This window comes from Falco rusticolus, chromosome 1 (genome assembly GCF_015220075.1).
Source record: "Falco rusticolus isolate bFalRus1 chromosome 1, bFalRus1.pri, whole genome shotgun sequence".
In the NCBI taxonomy this organism is placed as follows: Eukaryota; Metazoa; Chordata; class Aves; order Falconiformes; family Falconidae; genus Falco; species Falco rusticolus.
The window spans coordinates 119,324,231-119,338,816 of NC_051187.1; the positions used below are offsets into that span (position 1 = coordinate 119,324,231).

At 36.2% G+C, this 14,586-nt stretch overlaps 1 protein-coding gene and 1 long non-coding RNA gene across 6 annotated transcripts in view; one reads left to right on the plus strand and one right to left on the minus strand.

The window, feature by feature from the left end:
• Positions 1 to 14,586, plus strand: part of SCLT1 (sodium channel and clathrin linker 1) — a 43,486-nt gene that overhangs the window by 22,692 nt on the left and 6,208 nt on the right. For 4 of the 5 annotated variants that reach the window (XM_037397892.1, XM_037397883.1, XM_037397899.1 and 1 more), the window contains 6 exons: positions 1,059 to 1,157; positions 2,797 to 2,868; positions 3,886 to 3,960; positions 4,459 to 4,604; positions 5,509 to 5,701; positions 7,106 to 7,302. In XM_037397892.1, the coding sequence (XP_037253789.1) occupies positions 1,059 to 1,157; positions 2,797 to 2,868; positions 3,886 to 3,960; positions 4,459 to 4,604; positions 5,509 to 5,701; positions 7,106 to 7,302 (782 nt within the window). Of the gene's footprint in view, positions 1 to 1,058; positions 1,158 to 2,796; positions 2,869 to 3,885; positions 3,961 to 4,458; positions 4,605 to 5,508; positions 5,702 to 7,105; positions 7,303 to 8,654; positions 8,703 to 14,586 lie in introns of all 5 variants that reach the window. The other variant, XM_037397917.1, reaches the window with a different exon arrangement.
• Positions 1,744 to 7,097, minus strand: LOC119152532. The gene is made up of 3 exons (XR_005105801.1): positions 6,351 to 7,097; positions 5,445 to 5,563; positions 1,744 to 2,198 (listed from the first exon to the last, which is right to left on the minus strand). It is a non-coding gene; the product is annotated as an uncharacterized LOC119152532 (long non-coding RNA).

Consider the following 14,586-nt stretch of genomic DNA (forward strand, 5'->3'; position numbering starts at 1 on the left):
CGGTTTACTCTTCACGTCTTAAACTGTCATCACAGAGGTTTCTCCCTGCTCTGCAAGAGATTGAGGGATGGGAGTAACAGGCTGCCATAAAAATGCTGCTTCTGTTAGGTTAACATTATAAAGCACACAAAGCTAAGCTTGCGAAAAGATGACCAGAAGAATTTTAGAAGAGTAGTTTGAGATACAAGATATGAAGTTAAATTGAATGGGAGCAGTAAAAGAGAGTATGACTGATGAAGTGGCGTGTTACTGCCTGAAGTGAGTAACCTTCTATAGGCTGAATTTATGTCATCTGTTAGGGATATTTTTATGTCTTTCTCCCTATATGGATCTACATATTCTCTGTGTGCCACCTAGGATTTTTCATCTCACTCATCAAGGATTCTATATTCTCTACGTTTTTCGGACCAGTATCTCCTATTATACTTTAACATCAGCATCTTTCTTGCATCCTCCATGTGAAGGGTTCCTTGCTACACCTTTCTCTGTAATTCTTTCCATCTTTCTGTGCTAAAGGGTTATTTGTTTCATTGTTCCACCATGAAAGGGACTGCACACATCTTCCTTTAATTTTCTGGGAGATGAGTGATTTAGTATATCAACCATAAAAATGCTTAGCTATGTGTAGGACATGTGTGTACATATACAGGTATCCAGTTCTCTAACATAACTTTCCACGCGTCATTGTTGGTACTTTTTTATTATAAATCCTGGCCCCAGATGAGAGCGTTGGAGAGTAGCCTTGCCTTTTGGTCTGAGTCCCTGTGCTTTCTTCTCTATAATTCCATGCCCAGCCAAAATCTGAAAATAGAAGAAGGCATCTACTGTCACTAACTTTTTGTGCGGCTCTGATTTGCAAGAATGCTCATTTAGTGTAAAATGTTCTTGCTGTTCTTGTTTTCTCATTGGGTCTCAGTGTCAGCTACTCTGAGTAGTAAAGTAAAAAGGAGAAAAGGTTTTTTGAACACTGACTATGTGTGGTTTTTTCTCTCAGTGCTAGATACTTTGTCACCACTGAAATATTCTCAGTAGTATTTCAAGTTGTTATTTTTTTCTAGGCACTCTTTGGGGAGAAACAAAAGGAGGAGGAAATAAAAAAAATGCAAGATGAAATGTCTCGGCTTGCGGAAGATACTGCTGCAAGAATTAGAAAGGCAGTAAGTTATGATATTTAGAAAGAATGGGAAGATATTTTTTGCTTTTCCCCAGCATGAAAAGCTATGATGGTGCATGGTCATCATGATCAGTTTTCTTGCAAGCGGTTTGATCGTATAGGTAGCAAGGCAGCATGCTGACAGTACTGTACTTGTCAGCTTTGTTATCTAGACATATATTCTTCTGAACTAAATGGTATTCTTAAATCATTCAGGAGCCAAAAGGGTGATATCTGTGCAGACACTGGTGTAGCGAAGGCTGCACTGGGAAACTGTAAAGAATGGCACTTCAGTTTCAGGGATTCCGTTCAGTAGCATGTCAACAGACTGAGTGTTGTATTGATATCAAGGTTGATGATGCGTAGCCTCATCTCGGACGTTGCTGATGGAGACTTACATACGTGCAGATGAGAGGACCTATTGAAAGTTACACTATCAGGTTTTTGGCATCTCAGTACTTTAGGAATATTTCCCTATTTAGGCAAGTAAAACTCTTCCACCAAGTGCAACTAACAATCAAAAGGCTCAGTATCACACACCAGAATGTAGTAGAGAAATGACTAAAGAAAATGTTGTAGTCTCTTCGTGATTTTTTTTCAGTTGTTATGAGCAGCTGAAACATTGAAGCTTTTCTGATAAAAGTCTAGTCACAAAATTACTTTTCTCCATGTTATGTCCCATCTGCAGTTAACACGCAGGCTAACCTGCCTGGAGGTTCTGAGTGTCAGAGAGGCTTTTATTTTAAGGCAAACTCCAGAGGAAATAAAGATGTGTTACAGGCATGTGTTGGCAGTGTCTTTTGTTGCAAGTGGACAACAGTGTAAAGCAATTAGCTCATTTCTAAGTTTTCAGTGGTGTAATCGATTTTGCCTTCTTTCACTTTCTTTACTGTGACACAATCTGCATATGTACTATATGGGGATGAAGGGATTCTTTTTCTTTCCAATCCTTTCTTTTCAAGAGGTTTCAGGAACATACTGCCTATGTTTTCATAGCCTTTAAAGTGAGGGTAAAGATGGTTTGTGGCTTCTCTTTGGTGGTTGCCTGAAAGAATCACAGAAATTGTGTGGATTACTTAAAACTGTGATATTTAACATCATAAATGGTTTGGAGAAGGTGCAAGAGCTAAAGACCAGCTAGGGTAACTGCTCTAGTTGTGACAATCTAAATTCTAATCAGAACTTAGAAGTTTAGAAATGCCTTATTTCTTACTTTGAGATTATCTCAGTAAAAGTGGATCTATCAAAAGCATAAAAAGTAAATTTCTAAACAAAGAGTTGTCATGTTTCTCCAGGTATTCTCCAATACTTCTTTTGTTACATGATCTAAAAATACCTGTTACACAAATTGCAGATATCTTGCACCTAGTGGACAGCAGCTTTCCTGATAGTCTTATTGTTCTTTTTGTAAGGCTTCCTTGTGATGTCTTCCTTTCTTCTGTTTTTTTTGAAACCACCTCATTTAGTGTGGATTGATAATAAACATCTTTCAAACATTTATAACGTAAGATTTGTTAGTTATTGCAGTCCCAGTTACTTTTGTATTTGTATGTATGCACCACATATACACTATATATATAAAGAAGACGGAAAAATAGGTCATGGGATTAATTTGTTATTTGGTTGGGTTTTTTTGATTGCAGGTAGACTCTGCAAAGAAGCAATATAATGTGCAGATTTCTCGACTAACAGAAGAACTTTCAGCTCTTCAGATGGTATGGTGTTGACCGATGAAAGTATTTTTGATAGAAAAACATTTGAGACTTCTAGGGTTTTTGATCAAGTAAAATACTAAATTCCAGTAAAAGTCAGTCAGCTAAAATATGGTTAATGGGTAATTGTGTAGGACTGTACTTTACTTACATGCATTTCACATCTTGCATGCCTCCAGACATCAGTGCAACATAATGTCTTTCATGTTACTTGACAAAAGCGACTACGTGCAGTGTCTTAAGTCAGTGCAGAGATTCATATTTAGATGTAAAGGATATTTGCTTTGAGTATTCATTTTTAATGTACGTATTTTTCTTGCGTGTACACAATCATATATTCTGACAACTTGCCTGGCTCTGCATGAAATAATACAGTTCTGCCAATCTACCCATTTCTTTGTATAAGTTTGTTCCAAGAGTTACATGTATTCTTATAGTCCACAAGCATCTTGACTATGCTCTAGAAAGTATTTCCCATGTTTTGGCATTTCTTAAGTATCCCTGTTTCTTTCAGGGATAAGTAAAGCATGGAAAGCTGAGTATTGCATGGCTATAGTAGGGTATGTAGAGCTGGAATATATGAAAGTTGATAAAGTATGCTAGGAGAAAGCCTGTGCATCATAATCCTTATATTCTTCCTGTGCATCATAATCCTTATATTCTTGAATGAACCAGAAACTTGTAGCAGATTATGGGGAGACCAAAAGAGCTGTGTGCATATGCACCTATTTATGGATTAAATGTATTTAAAACTTTTCAAATTTAAATCTAAAAAGAAATTATTTAAATAAATACATTTATTTAAAACCTTTTTAAATTTCATTTTATGTGTCTTAGTCTGTGTAGTGAATGAGACTGATCCCATAGAGAAAATAATGAGCAGGTAAATATAATCAAATGCATACATACCAGCAGCAAGAATTACATTTACGATGGCTGTGTTTTGGCTTTGGCACTTTCTGAATTTTTATTTTGAGTCAACTTTTATTAGATTTATTTTAAAATTACTTTTTAAAATAGGAATGTGGAGAAAAACAGGGTCAAATTGAACGAGCCATTAGAGAAAAGAGAGCAGTGGAAGAAGAACTTGAAAAGGTAAGGCAATTGCATGTATTTTTACATCACATCTAAGATCTCTTTTTAGAAAGAAAAGACATACTGATTTTTTCCATTTCTCATGGGGCTTTTGCCCCTTAATTTTCTGGTTTTATTTTTTCAGTAGATTTTCTTAATTGTAGATTTTCGTGTAATTATTTTAAGGGGGGGGTTAATCCTGAAAGTGTTTTGAAATTATACGAAACTGATAAAGAGGGTTCTTTGGAAGATGTAAAAAGGAGAGGTGTTTGACATCATCTGAAAGAATGTTGGTACATATTCCAGTTAAACTTAACTTCAGTAGACAGAAAACAAAGTGAAAGCCAGATCTTTGAAAACTTTTTTTCCAAGTAGCAGTAACAATGATAGACATTCTAGAAATTTAGTTTTGTTTCAAATCACTGGAAAACAGGATGCGATGAGAAGTAGCCTCCTTGTCAGTACTACACTGCCAGTCACCAGTGCAAAGATGATCTTACATGTGAGTTTGTTCTTCAGATTTACAGGGAAGACAGAGGACATGAATTTGACAATAGAAAACTAGAGCAATTGCATCAGAAATATTTACTTGCAGAAACTACAAAAGGTGACCTTCAGCTAAGTCTACAGACAACACAAAATAAACTGAAACAACTAGAAATGAAGTAAGTAATGGATGTTACAGGAATTATGGTGGGAAACAATAGAAATTATTTCTGACTATAAATTGATTATTATACGTTAGGATTTTGTTACACCTTTTTAACCAGTAGCAGGAATAGTATTAAGATACCATAACTCTGAAGCAAGGGCAACTATGAATCACTATGAAAGAATTAAAAGGGATAACGTGCTATAGAATGAAAGGTCTTCTTTACGAGATGAGAAGTTTGGCCAAAAAATGAAAATAGGAGTATATTATTTGGAATCTTAATGCATTTTTAAATACTGTTTGTAGGAAAAGTTACTTTATGAAATATTCAAGCAGAAATGTATTGATTTATAAATTGGTCTACAGTCTGTATCTCCTGGTACGTGCAGAATGCAATGTTTATATAGCATACTGAATTTCAGGTCTGTGTTCAGAGCTAATAGACATTACTGCAGTTTCAGTAATGCAATGGTAACAAGTACAATATGGTACACATTTTTAGAGCAGGTTGTTGTTTTCAGCATGACAAGTGTAGGATTCTCTAGAAGAAGCTTCAGTCGTTTTTATACTCTGACGGTAGTAAATCCTGACACTTTGCCAGAGCAATCCGCAGTTGGGAAACTGTAAGTGTTATAAAAATGAAAATCTTCTGTTTCACATTGTCATTTTACTGAGATTGCTACACTATTAGATTGGGTTTATGAATTCTGTCATCTTGATGAAATTCCTTGCTGATTTGTGCATAGTTCTAGCTGTCAAGCCCGTTAAACATGCTGAGCTGCTAAAAACTTTCAGGAAGAAACAGGGGAACAGCTGTACTGGGTCAGACTAAAGATCTGTCCCAATATATTACCTTTTTATCTAGTATGGTAGTTGTTCAGCTCTTGAGTACCAACAATACTTTTCATCTCTTTCAGCTCTGAGGAAGAGAAATCTCGTTGCCAGGAAGTTGTCTGTAAATTGCAAAGCATTCTGGATTCAGAAAGAGAAAAGAGTGCATTTGTCAGTGAACAAAGTCTAAAACTTCAGCAAGAGAATGAACAATTGCAAAAAGAATTGGAGGGCTTGAGAAAAGTGGCTATAGAGGCTCAACAGAAAGCTAAAATAAAGGTATGATTTCTATGTTACTTTTATTTTGACGTAAAATATTTGTTAATTAATAAGGCGGCCATTCTAAGAGAAAAGCATTGACATTTTAAATGAAGGATGGAAGTTTCAATGATGCTTCCTCTTTTCTGCTTAGAAGTAATTTTATTGTAGCATTGTGTCCTCAGAAAATCTATTGGCTAACTCAACCTCTGCTAATTAAATTGTATTTTCATACATAAATAAATTAATTGTATTAAATTTTGCTGGATGAGATCCTAAATGTTCTTTGGGTTTTATAAGATGAATAGAGTAGCTAATAACATATTTTCCTTCGAGTGATTTCACTTATTCCAGTTCCAGATCTTCATTTATCTACTGTCTGTGATGTGTTAGGATGTGTTTTTGTATGACCTTCAGTTCAGCATGTTCCTCTATTTTTACATCCACCACGTTGTGAGAGCAGTGTGTAACTAATAAGTAATTTAAGTGTGGTTGCCAAACGTTGGTTCTGTGTTTACTGGATAATGAACATTTTCCTATATGAATAGTTGGAAACAAGTTAAGTAGCTGAAAGATGGTGGTTCTCTTCTGGACGTGTTCCATTAAATGCACCTGAACAGACTGCAAGTGAGATAATGAATTAATAGTAACCTCAGCAGACTCATGGTACCTTTGGCTTCTGGAAGGAGTAGCAGCTTTGATCCTTCATGTGTTTTCTAACATACAAAGCTGGTACTTTCCCCTCTGCTTTTGACTCCAGAAGTGTAAAGATGTTGAAAAGGGATCTAAGAATCTGCAGCAATGCAGAGGACTTCAGTGAGCAGTTTAACAAGTTATGAACGGGGACCATCTCAAATAAGGTTTCCACTTTGCACCACAAGATAAAGGAAGCAGTCAAATTAAACAGGAAATCTTGTTCCAACTCCAGAACCCTTTGGTCAAATGTAGTTTACAAACAAAGGATCAGAGTCTTGTAACAGATAGGCAGCAGTTATAAAGCATATACCAGATCTTTGTCTTTCTCATTTTTAATCAGACAGGCTTCCATTATAGTCACAGATAAGATTTATTGCTTGCTTTCATTTTCCTCTGATGTACGAAAGGGTTTAGGTGCAGTTAAGAAACTCCTAACACATTTTAACCAGATGAAAAAGAAAGAATGTGTTTCTGTGGAGAAAACACAAGGGAGAAGGATAAAGATTATTTACAAAAAAAAGCATACACAGCTCATTATCCTTTATTGTCAGTTGTACTATTTGCTTAAATTGGCTTTGGGAACATGTATCTCTTTGAGCATATAATTACAAGTTTAATTATTGTATGTAACATGCTTTCAGCAAATGTTTATAAATTTATCTCGTGTTGAGTTAAAAAAAGAACTAAAAAGTGAGAGACCTGATTGTACCAAATGTGTATGTTTTCTAGATAAGCACAATGGAGCATGAGCATGCTGTGAAAGAACGTGGATATGAAGCTCGACTTAAGGAAATGGAAGACACGAGTCAAAAGTCTACTGCTGAACTCAGACGTCTGTTAGTAGCTCAGCAAAAAGCAACAAATCGGTGGAAAGAAGAAACAAAAAATCTTACTGAAACTACAGAAGCCAGGATCAGTAAGCTAAAGTAAGTCCAGTTTTGTTCCTCTTCTGGAAGCCGTTACAGTTTTAGTTGCTTTTTGGTGTATGGCAGTAGACCCGTGGTGGAAAAGCATGGAGAGCAAACCATCCAGACTAGATGATGTGCTTCCAGCAAAACAAGAAGGAATGCTCCAAAGAGAACTTTTGATGCTGTTCGTGAAGTTAGCACTGAAGTAAAAATTTCACCTCTTGTTAACATGTGTGAATTTTGTAATGACAGAAAATAAATGGATTCTATTATTTTTAATTTTTTTCTTCCAAGATACACCATGCTCAATTTAGAGAACTTTATCTTTGGATTATGAAAATTCTGGATAATGAAAATGAAAAGGTTATAGCTATTCAGAACAGTCACCATAAAATCAGTTGTGCAGTGAGTCTCCAGACTTGTAAAATAAGCTAGAAATAAACCTGCTGGGATGCACATCTAATGTTCTGTTCTGAGCAGCTACTGTCATAAATGAGGATTCAAATGAGTTGTGTGATTCCCCTAAGCAAAAATATGATATAAACTTTACTTTTCTCTTAATTCATACAGGTGTCCAGGTAACTAGTGGATACTTGTATTCTCGGCACAGAATATAAGAATCTTTTCAGTTGTGAAAGGGCATCTCACGCTACAGACACAGGTATAGATTACATACCAGTCCTACCTGTGGTGCCCGTGAGTCTGTATACACACAGACATCAACAGGTTTAAAGAAGACAGTGACATTCTTGGAAACGAGTGGGTAGAGAAGGTACAGATTGGTACACAGTAACTTCTAAACTAGGAAGCCTGATTTCATAAGCATCATCTCTTTAAAATGGTGAGGTAAGAATATAACAGCGCATATTTTAGGAAGTGCATTCAGTGGTTTTTAGAAGAAAAATTCAGGGTATGCAGCTCAGTTAATTTAAGAAATTTGAAATGACCCTTCAGGTTGGTCACTTAAAGCATGAGGATGCACTCATGTATAGTTCTTTGCTTAGATTGATTTTAGAAGTTGCTTACTATCATGTTAACAAGGAAGCAAAGGCTTTACCCTATTAAAATTGGAAACCTGTGAATTCTAGCTTTTATTTCCTTTGGAGTAATCTTTGGATTTTTCTTGTTTTATTATTATAATGGCTTACATATTCTCAGCTCAAACTGTAAATATTTCCCATATTCTATGCAAGTTTTGGAGTTACAGTTTTTTAAGCATAGCTTGACATTTCTTAGTTGTCAGAATGCTAATAGCACGCATGGAACTAGAACCCAAGTTTCTAAACACGAGCAAGGAAAATAACTTCCTGAAAATGTTGCCTACAACAAACCTACCCTACCGCTACTCTAACTTGGTTTTCCATCCATAGAGCAGTATGTGGATTTGACCTCCAGTGAACTTCGCAAATAGCAGCCTGGTATGTAGCAGTGCTTCGCTTTGAAACTAGTTTCATTCCTCTTTAAAGTGAAATCATGTCTATCATGACTAGTTGTAGCTATTGTTTGTCCAAATAGAGGAATGCTCTGAGTTCCATCCTGCTTGGAAGACAAGAATGATTGATAAAACGTGAAGTACTACTAGCAGCTTCACTGAGCTGCTTTTCATTTTTTCAAGTGCTCCTTCTCTGAGTGTTTAGAACGCTCCGAACGCTATAAGTAGTAGCATTGGGTTGTTACCTGTGATAACTGGATTGGTTTAAATTTTTCAGATAGCTCGAAATCATACTAAATCCAATTAGAGATAACATTTTCGCCCATTTTTCTAGAAAAACAAGTCCTACATAATCACTTCGGTCATTTCTACCTCTCCAAAGTGAACCGTTTGGGGGTTTTTACCTTATCTGTCCAGATATAGGCTGGCTTTATTTTGCCTTAAAATATACTGCATTTTGCAAAGATAACTAAACAGTTCTTTAAAAAGGGAAAATGTCTCTTTCAGAAGTCATTGCAGTGTTGAGTACGTCTGCAATACACTGGGGGCCATGCTTATTCACTGACAGTTCTAGTCGTATAGCTTCACTGTATGTAATTAGCTGGATCTTACCAATACTTTTTTGGCATCTTTCATAAGTGCAGTAACTAGAGAAGAAAAATATTTTGTAGTGTTTCATGCTAAGCTAAATTTTAGCTGTTAGACTTGCAGTTTATTTTCTGTAGATGAAACTACAAAAACTCTCACATCTAGGTTCATAACTAGATCCTGAATGCAGTTCAGCATCTTCCAATTAAAAGGGAAGAGTTGTGGACTTCCAGAACAATTAAAGTTGTCTGTGAAACAGCTGCCTTCCTTCTTAAAGCTTTGATGTTAAGTGTTATTATAGCAGACCAAAAGCTTTAGACCTTATTTGTCTGCAGCAAAATGCTGACATAGAAAATATAACAGACATGAGAGGAAGTCTGCTTTGTGAATTTGCGTGAAAAATAGGTAGTAAATTTGTGAAAATGACCTTTTATCTGAGAGCCTGCCTATGTGGCATCATCTGGAAAGCTTTGCAATAATGTAACATCCTGTATCAGTGAGCAGAATAGAAAAAATATTCATTGTGTATTAAAAAATGTAAGTCTACACTGAGTCCAAATGATTCTCTGTGACTTCAGTAGATATTTTGGTGCACGTCTAAAAGCAAAGTCAGTTAATTTTTAAGGTGATTTTGTAGGTGATGCTTTTACATACTGTACAAGCTAGAAGCGGAACTTTTTTATCAAGACATTTGCTCTGCCTAACAAGGAAGCTGGCAATAGAAGCAAGTGTGTTCGCTGCTAGGAGGTTGTAATTTAAACTGACATAAGGAATTTCATAATTAAATCTGTGCAGTGACGCTCTGATATTACAGTGACAAGTGGCTATAACAGAACCTGTAAGTATTATCTAGAAAATTCAAAAGTAGCTTATTTTTCACGTTGTATGCATTGCAGATACCTAGCTATATAGCGTAGAATGCAGTTGGTATGAAAATCGGCTCCTGAGTTACTCAGTAGTAGTTACTCAATGCTAACTCTTTACTTACGTTATAAATGAATAATTATCATATTCATTTTAATCTTATCACAGTAACATTTTGAGTAAGTATTTTGAGTGCAAGTACAGAACGGCAAATCACTTCTTTCTTTGTTGAGAACAACAATAAAGTTGCTGATTATTTAAAAAGCAAATTAGTTTTGCAGCAAATGCATTTATCATGGAAATACCAGCAAGACCACTAAATAACAGACTGGTAGTGGGTAAGCAGGATCTATTGAATTAAAGGCACCGTTTGAAATTCTTCTTGGGGCCAATGCAGGACAGGGTATCACCAAGCCTTATAGTGAGGTCCAAGTGAAAGGCTGATGTTCACCCAGCTTTTCTATATGCATACTTCTTCAAATTTATGTGGGTTTGGGAGGGTTAGTTAAGCTGTGAGCTTGTAAGGAAAGCTTCTGTCTTCCTTAGACGCTTGGTCTTGTCTTGACGGGGCAGCGAGGCTATGAACTTAGATGAAGATATCAACATACCTTTTGGGGATTTAAATAAAGAGCTCTCCAAGTTTATCATGGTTATTTAGTATATTTTGAGGACAGTCTGAGACATTCCTTGGCACTTCAAGAAATTACTGTTTGATGTATCGGATTCACGTAAATACACGAGCAAATACAGAGATTGTGTTGGTGATGTAGCAGAATTACAGTTTTTAATAAGAGTTATTATTCTTACGGCATAGTAATGTGCTTCATAAGTGAATGTTTTTCAGTAAGTTACAAACTTCCTAACAAAGTCGTACCCATGTATACTGGGGAGGTAGTTTACATAAAAGCATTTCATACTGCATTTCACCAGAGGTTTGCTGTTAGCTCTCAAAAGCTTTGAGTCAGTGTCCCATTTGTGAGTGTAGGTGTTTCCCATTCCTTTGCCTTGAATTCATGACCTGTTGCTGGGTTTCAGTTCTGTCCTCGTTACTTTCATTTTCCATGTGAAAGTGTCTGAAACATTTTGGCTTCTTTACGAACTTCCCAGCAGCAGCTGCTAACTTTTCCATATTCTGTGCTGCTCATTTGTCATCTTTTCAGTCTGCAGAGTTTTGTTTGTGAGTTGTAATCCATATGCATCAAGGAAGCATTCAATAAATAACTTCTAAGAAATGAAGCAGCATCAGTGAACGTTAGGTGATTTTTAGTTTTTAAAAAATTTAGAAGGAAAAGTGGATTTTGCAACCTTGTAACAGTAGAGCAGAGTGGTGATTTTTTAAATAATATGAGAATCTAGTAGATCAGGGAAAAACTTGTAGATAAAGATGTTGATAAATAAGTGGATACTTTCAGGCTTCACTGAAAATTATTCTTTGCTTTCTTGGATATTTGGGTCTGAGTACAAGTCAAACTTGTAATCGTTGCCTATAAAACAGAACGTGGAATTAAAAAATAGTTCTGAAACAGTACACAATGCATTGAATACTCGTGGATTAAATTCCACCACTTTCTTCATAAAAATACATTACAGATTTCATTTATGAGAAGAGTTTTCTTCTTTTAAGGACCTTAAGATGCTGTACACTTTTAGAAGGATTTATTGGTAATAGACCTCACCTGCGCCTTGCAAGAGGGCAAGGAGCCAGTTTTGCTTCAATATACTTGTGCCAAAAGTCAGTCTTGAAGGTAACCAAGAAGGTCAGTGCTTTCTTGCAACATAGGTCATCATTCCAAATGAAAACATTGCTGTTGGCAACGTGACTAACAACTCATGACTAGTGTTTATTCTCTTTATTCCTGCAAAATATCTAGTCTGGCAGTCAGTGAAACGAAGCTGTTCTGACTTTTGATTGCATCAATTTTAGATGAACTTTGAGTTCTAGTGACATTTACTGAAGTGAACTTAGAGAGCAAATATTTGCAATTGTAAAATAGTTTGTAAATGAATGATTACTTTTAAAGGTTGTGCAAAAGTGGTGTAGCACTTAACATTTCTTTAAAGATGAGTTGTCCCAAGACTTTTCTGTTGAATTTAGTTTGTTTCTTTCTCTAAGAATGTGTATATATGTAAAAACTTAATCTGTTTCTGTTTATAAGCACATACAAAAAATTTTCACCCCCAGATAAGTTTAGGGAAATTTTATCTTTTAAGTTAAGGTGAATTTAATGCTTCTTAAAGACCTGTACAGGGTTTGTCTGGGATGGAGTTAATTTTCTTTATAGCAGCCTGTGTGGTGCTGTGATTTAGAACTATGACCGAAATAGTGTTGACAACACAGCAGCGTTTTAGCTGTTGCTGAACAGTGCTGATGCGGTGTCAAGGCCGCCTTTTTTTTTCACTCTGCCACCCCAGCAAGTAGGCTGGCAGTAGGCGGAAAGCTGTGAGGGGACCCAAGCAGCACAGTTGTCCCCAGCTGACCAAAGGGATGTCCCGTGCCATATGATGGTGTGCTCATCAGTAAAACTGGGCAGAAGTTCTTCCAAAGTAGCTGTTGTTTGGAAACTGGCAGAGCATTGGTCTGCTGGTGATGAGTGATTGCTTTTGCGTCAATTTTTTTGTTTTCCCTTTCACTTACTAAACTGTCTTTCTCTTGACCCATGGGCTTTTTTCACACCTGTACCCCTCCGGTTCTTCCCCTCTTTTCTGTGGAGAGCAGTGAGCAAGCAGCTGGGTGGGCGGCTTGCCTGCCAGTTGGGTCAGTCCACCCCAGGACCAAAGGACTGATGTGGTTTTTGAGACATATTAACACTTAATGATAGTTGAATTGGTTTCAACAGGCTTGCATTTTAACACTTGCATCCCTGCTAGGGTCTGAGATCAAGGCACCGATTCTGTTCTGACCAGGAATAATCAGTAGAATGAAGTGAACGTGTAAGAGGCAAATAATAAAATTAAATACTAATACATAGCATGAGCAAATAGGTAAATTAATAATCTTACCTATCTGCCACTGTTGTCTAGTAGTAGGATATAACTTGTGGATGGAAAAAAAAATATTTGTTGTAACATAAAGCCATTATATTTGAACCAATATACTAAATGGCTTCATTTTTTTTAATATTTGTTTAAATTAGAATGGTCAGTACTTACAAAAAGGGAATCCTCGCCATACTGTTTTTAAATTGAAATACTTTGCTTAGCTTAAGTCATCTGATCGCAGCTGGTTTGGGTGTCTTTGTTCGAGTTTCTGCTTCTGAAACATTTCTGTGTCATAATTAAGAGTCCCTGACTCATCGGTAGCCACGTGTGTTTTTTGGAATTCTCAGTTTTACCTTTTCTATAACTGAAAAGAATCTGCCTCTGAAGAATGACCTTTTTTGGTGCCTGTGTATGAAGTGTTGCCAGGACTGCCTTCTCCTTCTCCCTACATCCTGTACAGTCCCTTGAGTGAATTGCACAGCATCTTGAGATGAAGAAGTTTCCTCCATTTCTACAACATTATTCTTGGCTGCACTTCTGTAATGTTTGGCAGCCATAGCTGCTTATTTTAAGATGTTCATTAAAGAAAAAAAATTAACAGGATGAGAGACAGCTGCAGGTACTGGCAGTATACAAAATTCATAATTACTAAGAGTAACTGAAGCATATTATAGTATAATTCAACCGAAAAAACAGCTGGCACATGCTGTATTTGTCATATGAGAGCTTTGCAGAACGTACTTGCTACAGCTGGTGGATTTATCACCCGTCTGCCAAACCACTAAAAGCTCACCTTTTGTTTCCTACTCACTTCACAAAGACAATATGGAGTAGGGATTGATTTGATTATTCAGCATTTGGGGTTACTGCTCAATTTTAGTATTACACTTTCATAATATGTGTTTGAGGGAGGGTTAACAACCAGAATGAATCAACTGTCTAGCTCAATAGCCATCACGTTTCCTTAGGCTTACAAAGTTAAACTGTTTTCTTTAAACACACACTCGGTGTGATCTAATTATAAAAATAATTTCTTGATATACAGCAGTATATGAGCATGTAAACTCTGTTTATGGCCTGTGCTGCTAAGAATGCGAATTCCGCGCCTCAGTACAAGTATAGGAGACAGATTGTTTTCAGTAACTAAGAATTTTTATTTTTAAAAGTTAATCTATTTGGATAGTTTTCTAAGATGATGTAACGATAAAGATGGTTTGTCAGAATTTAAGAATTTCCTCATTTTCAAAGCCTCTTTTACTAGCATAGTTAAACTTGAACATAAACAGCGTACACATTCTAAGGAGTAGCGTTTGAATAGTTTTTTAGAGTTTATTTTGAAAAGGTATGTATGAAAAGATACAACAGGAATTGTATAACATTTTCTGTTTTGCTAATAAAACAGTTTATAAAACCTGAACTTCCAAAAAACCAGCTGTTTG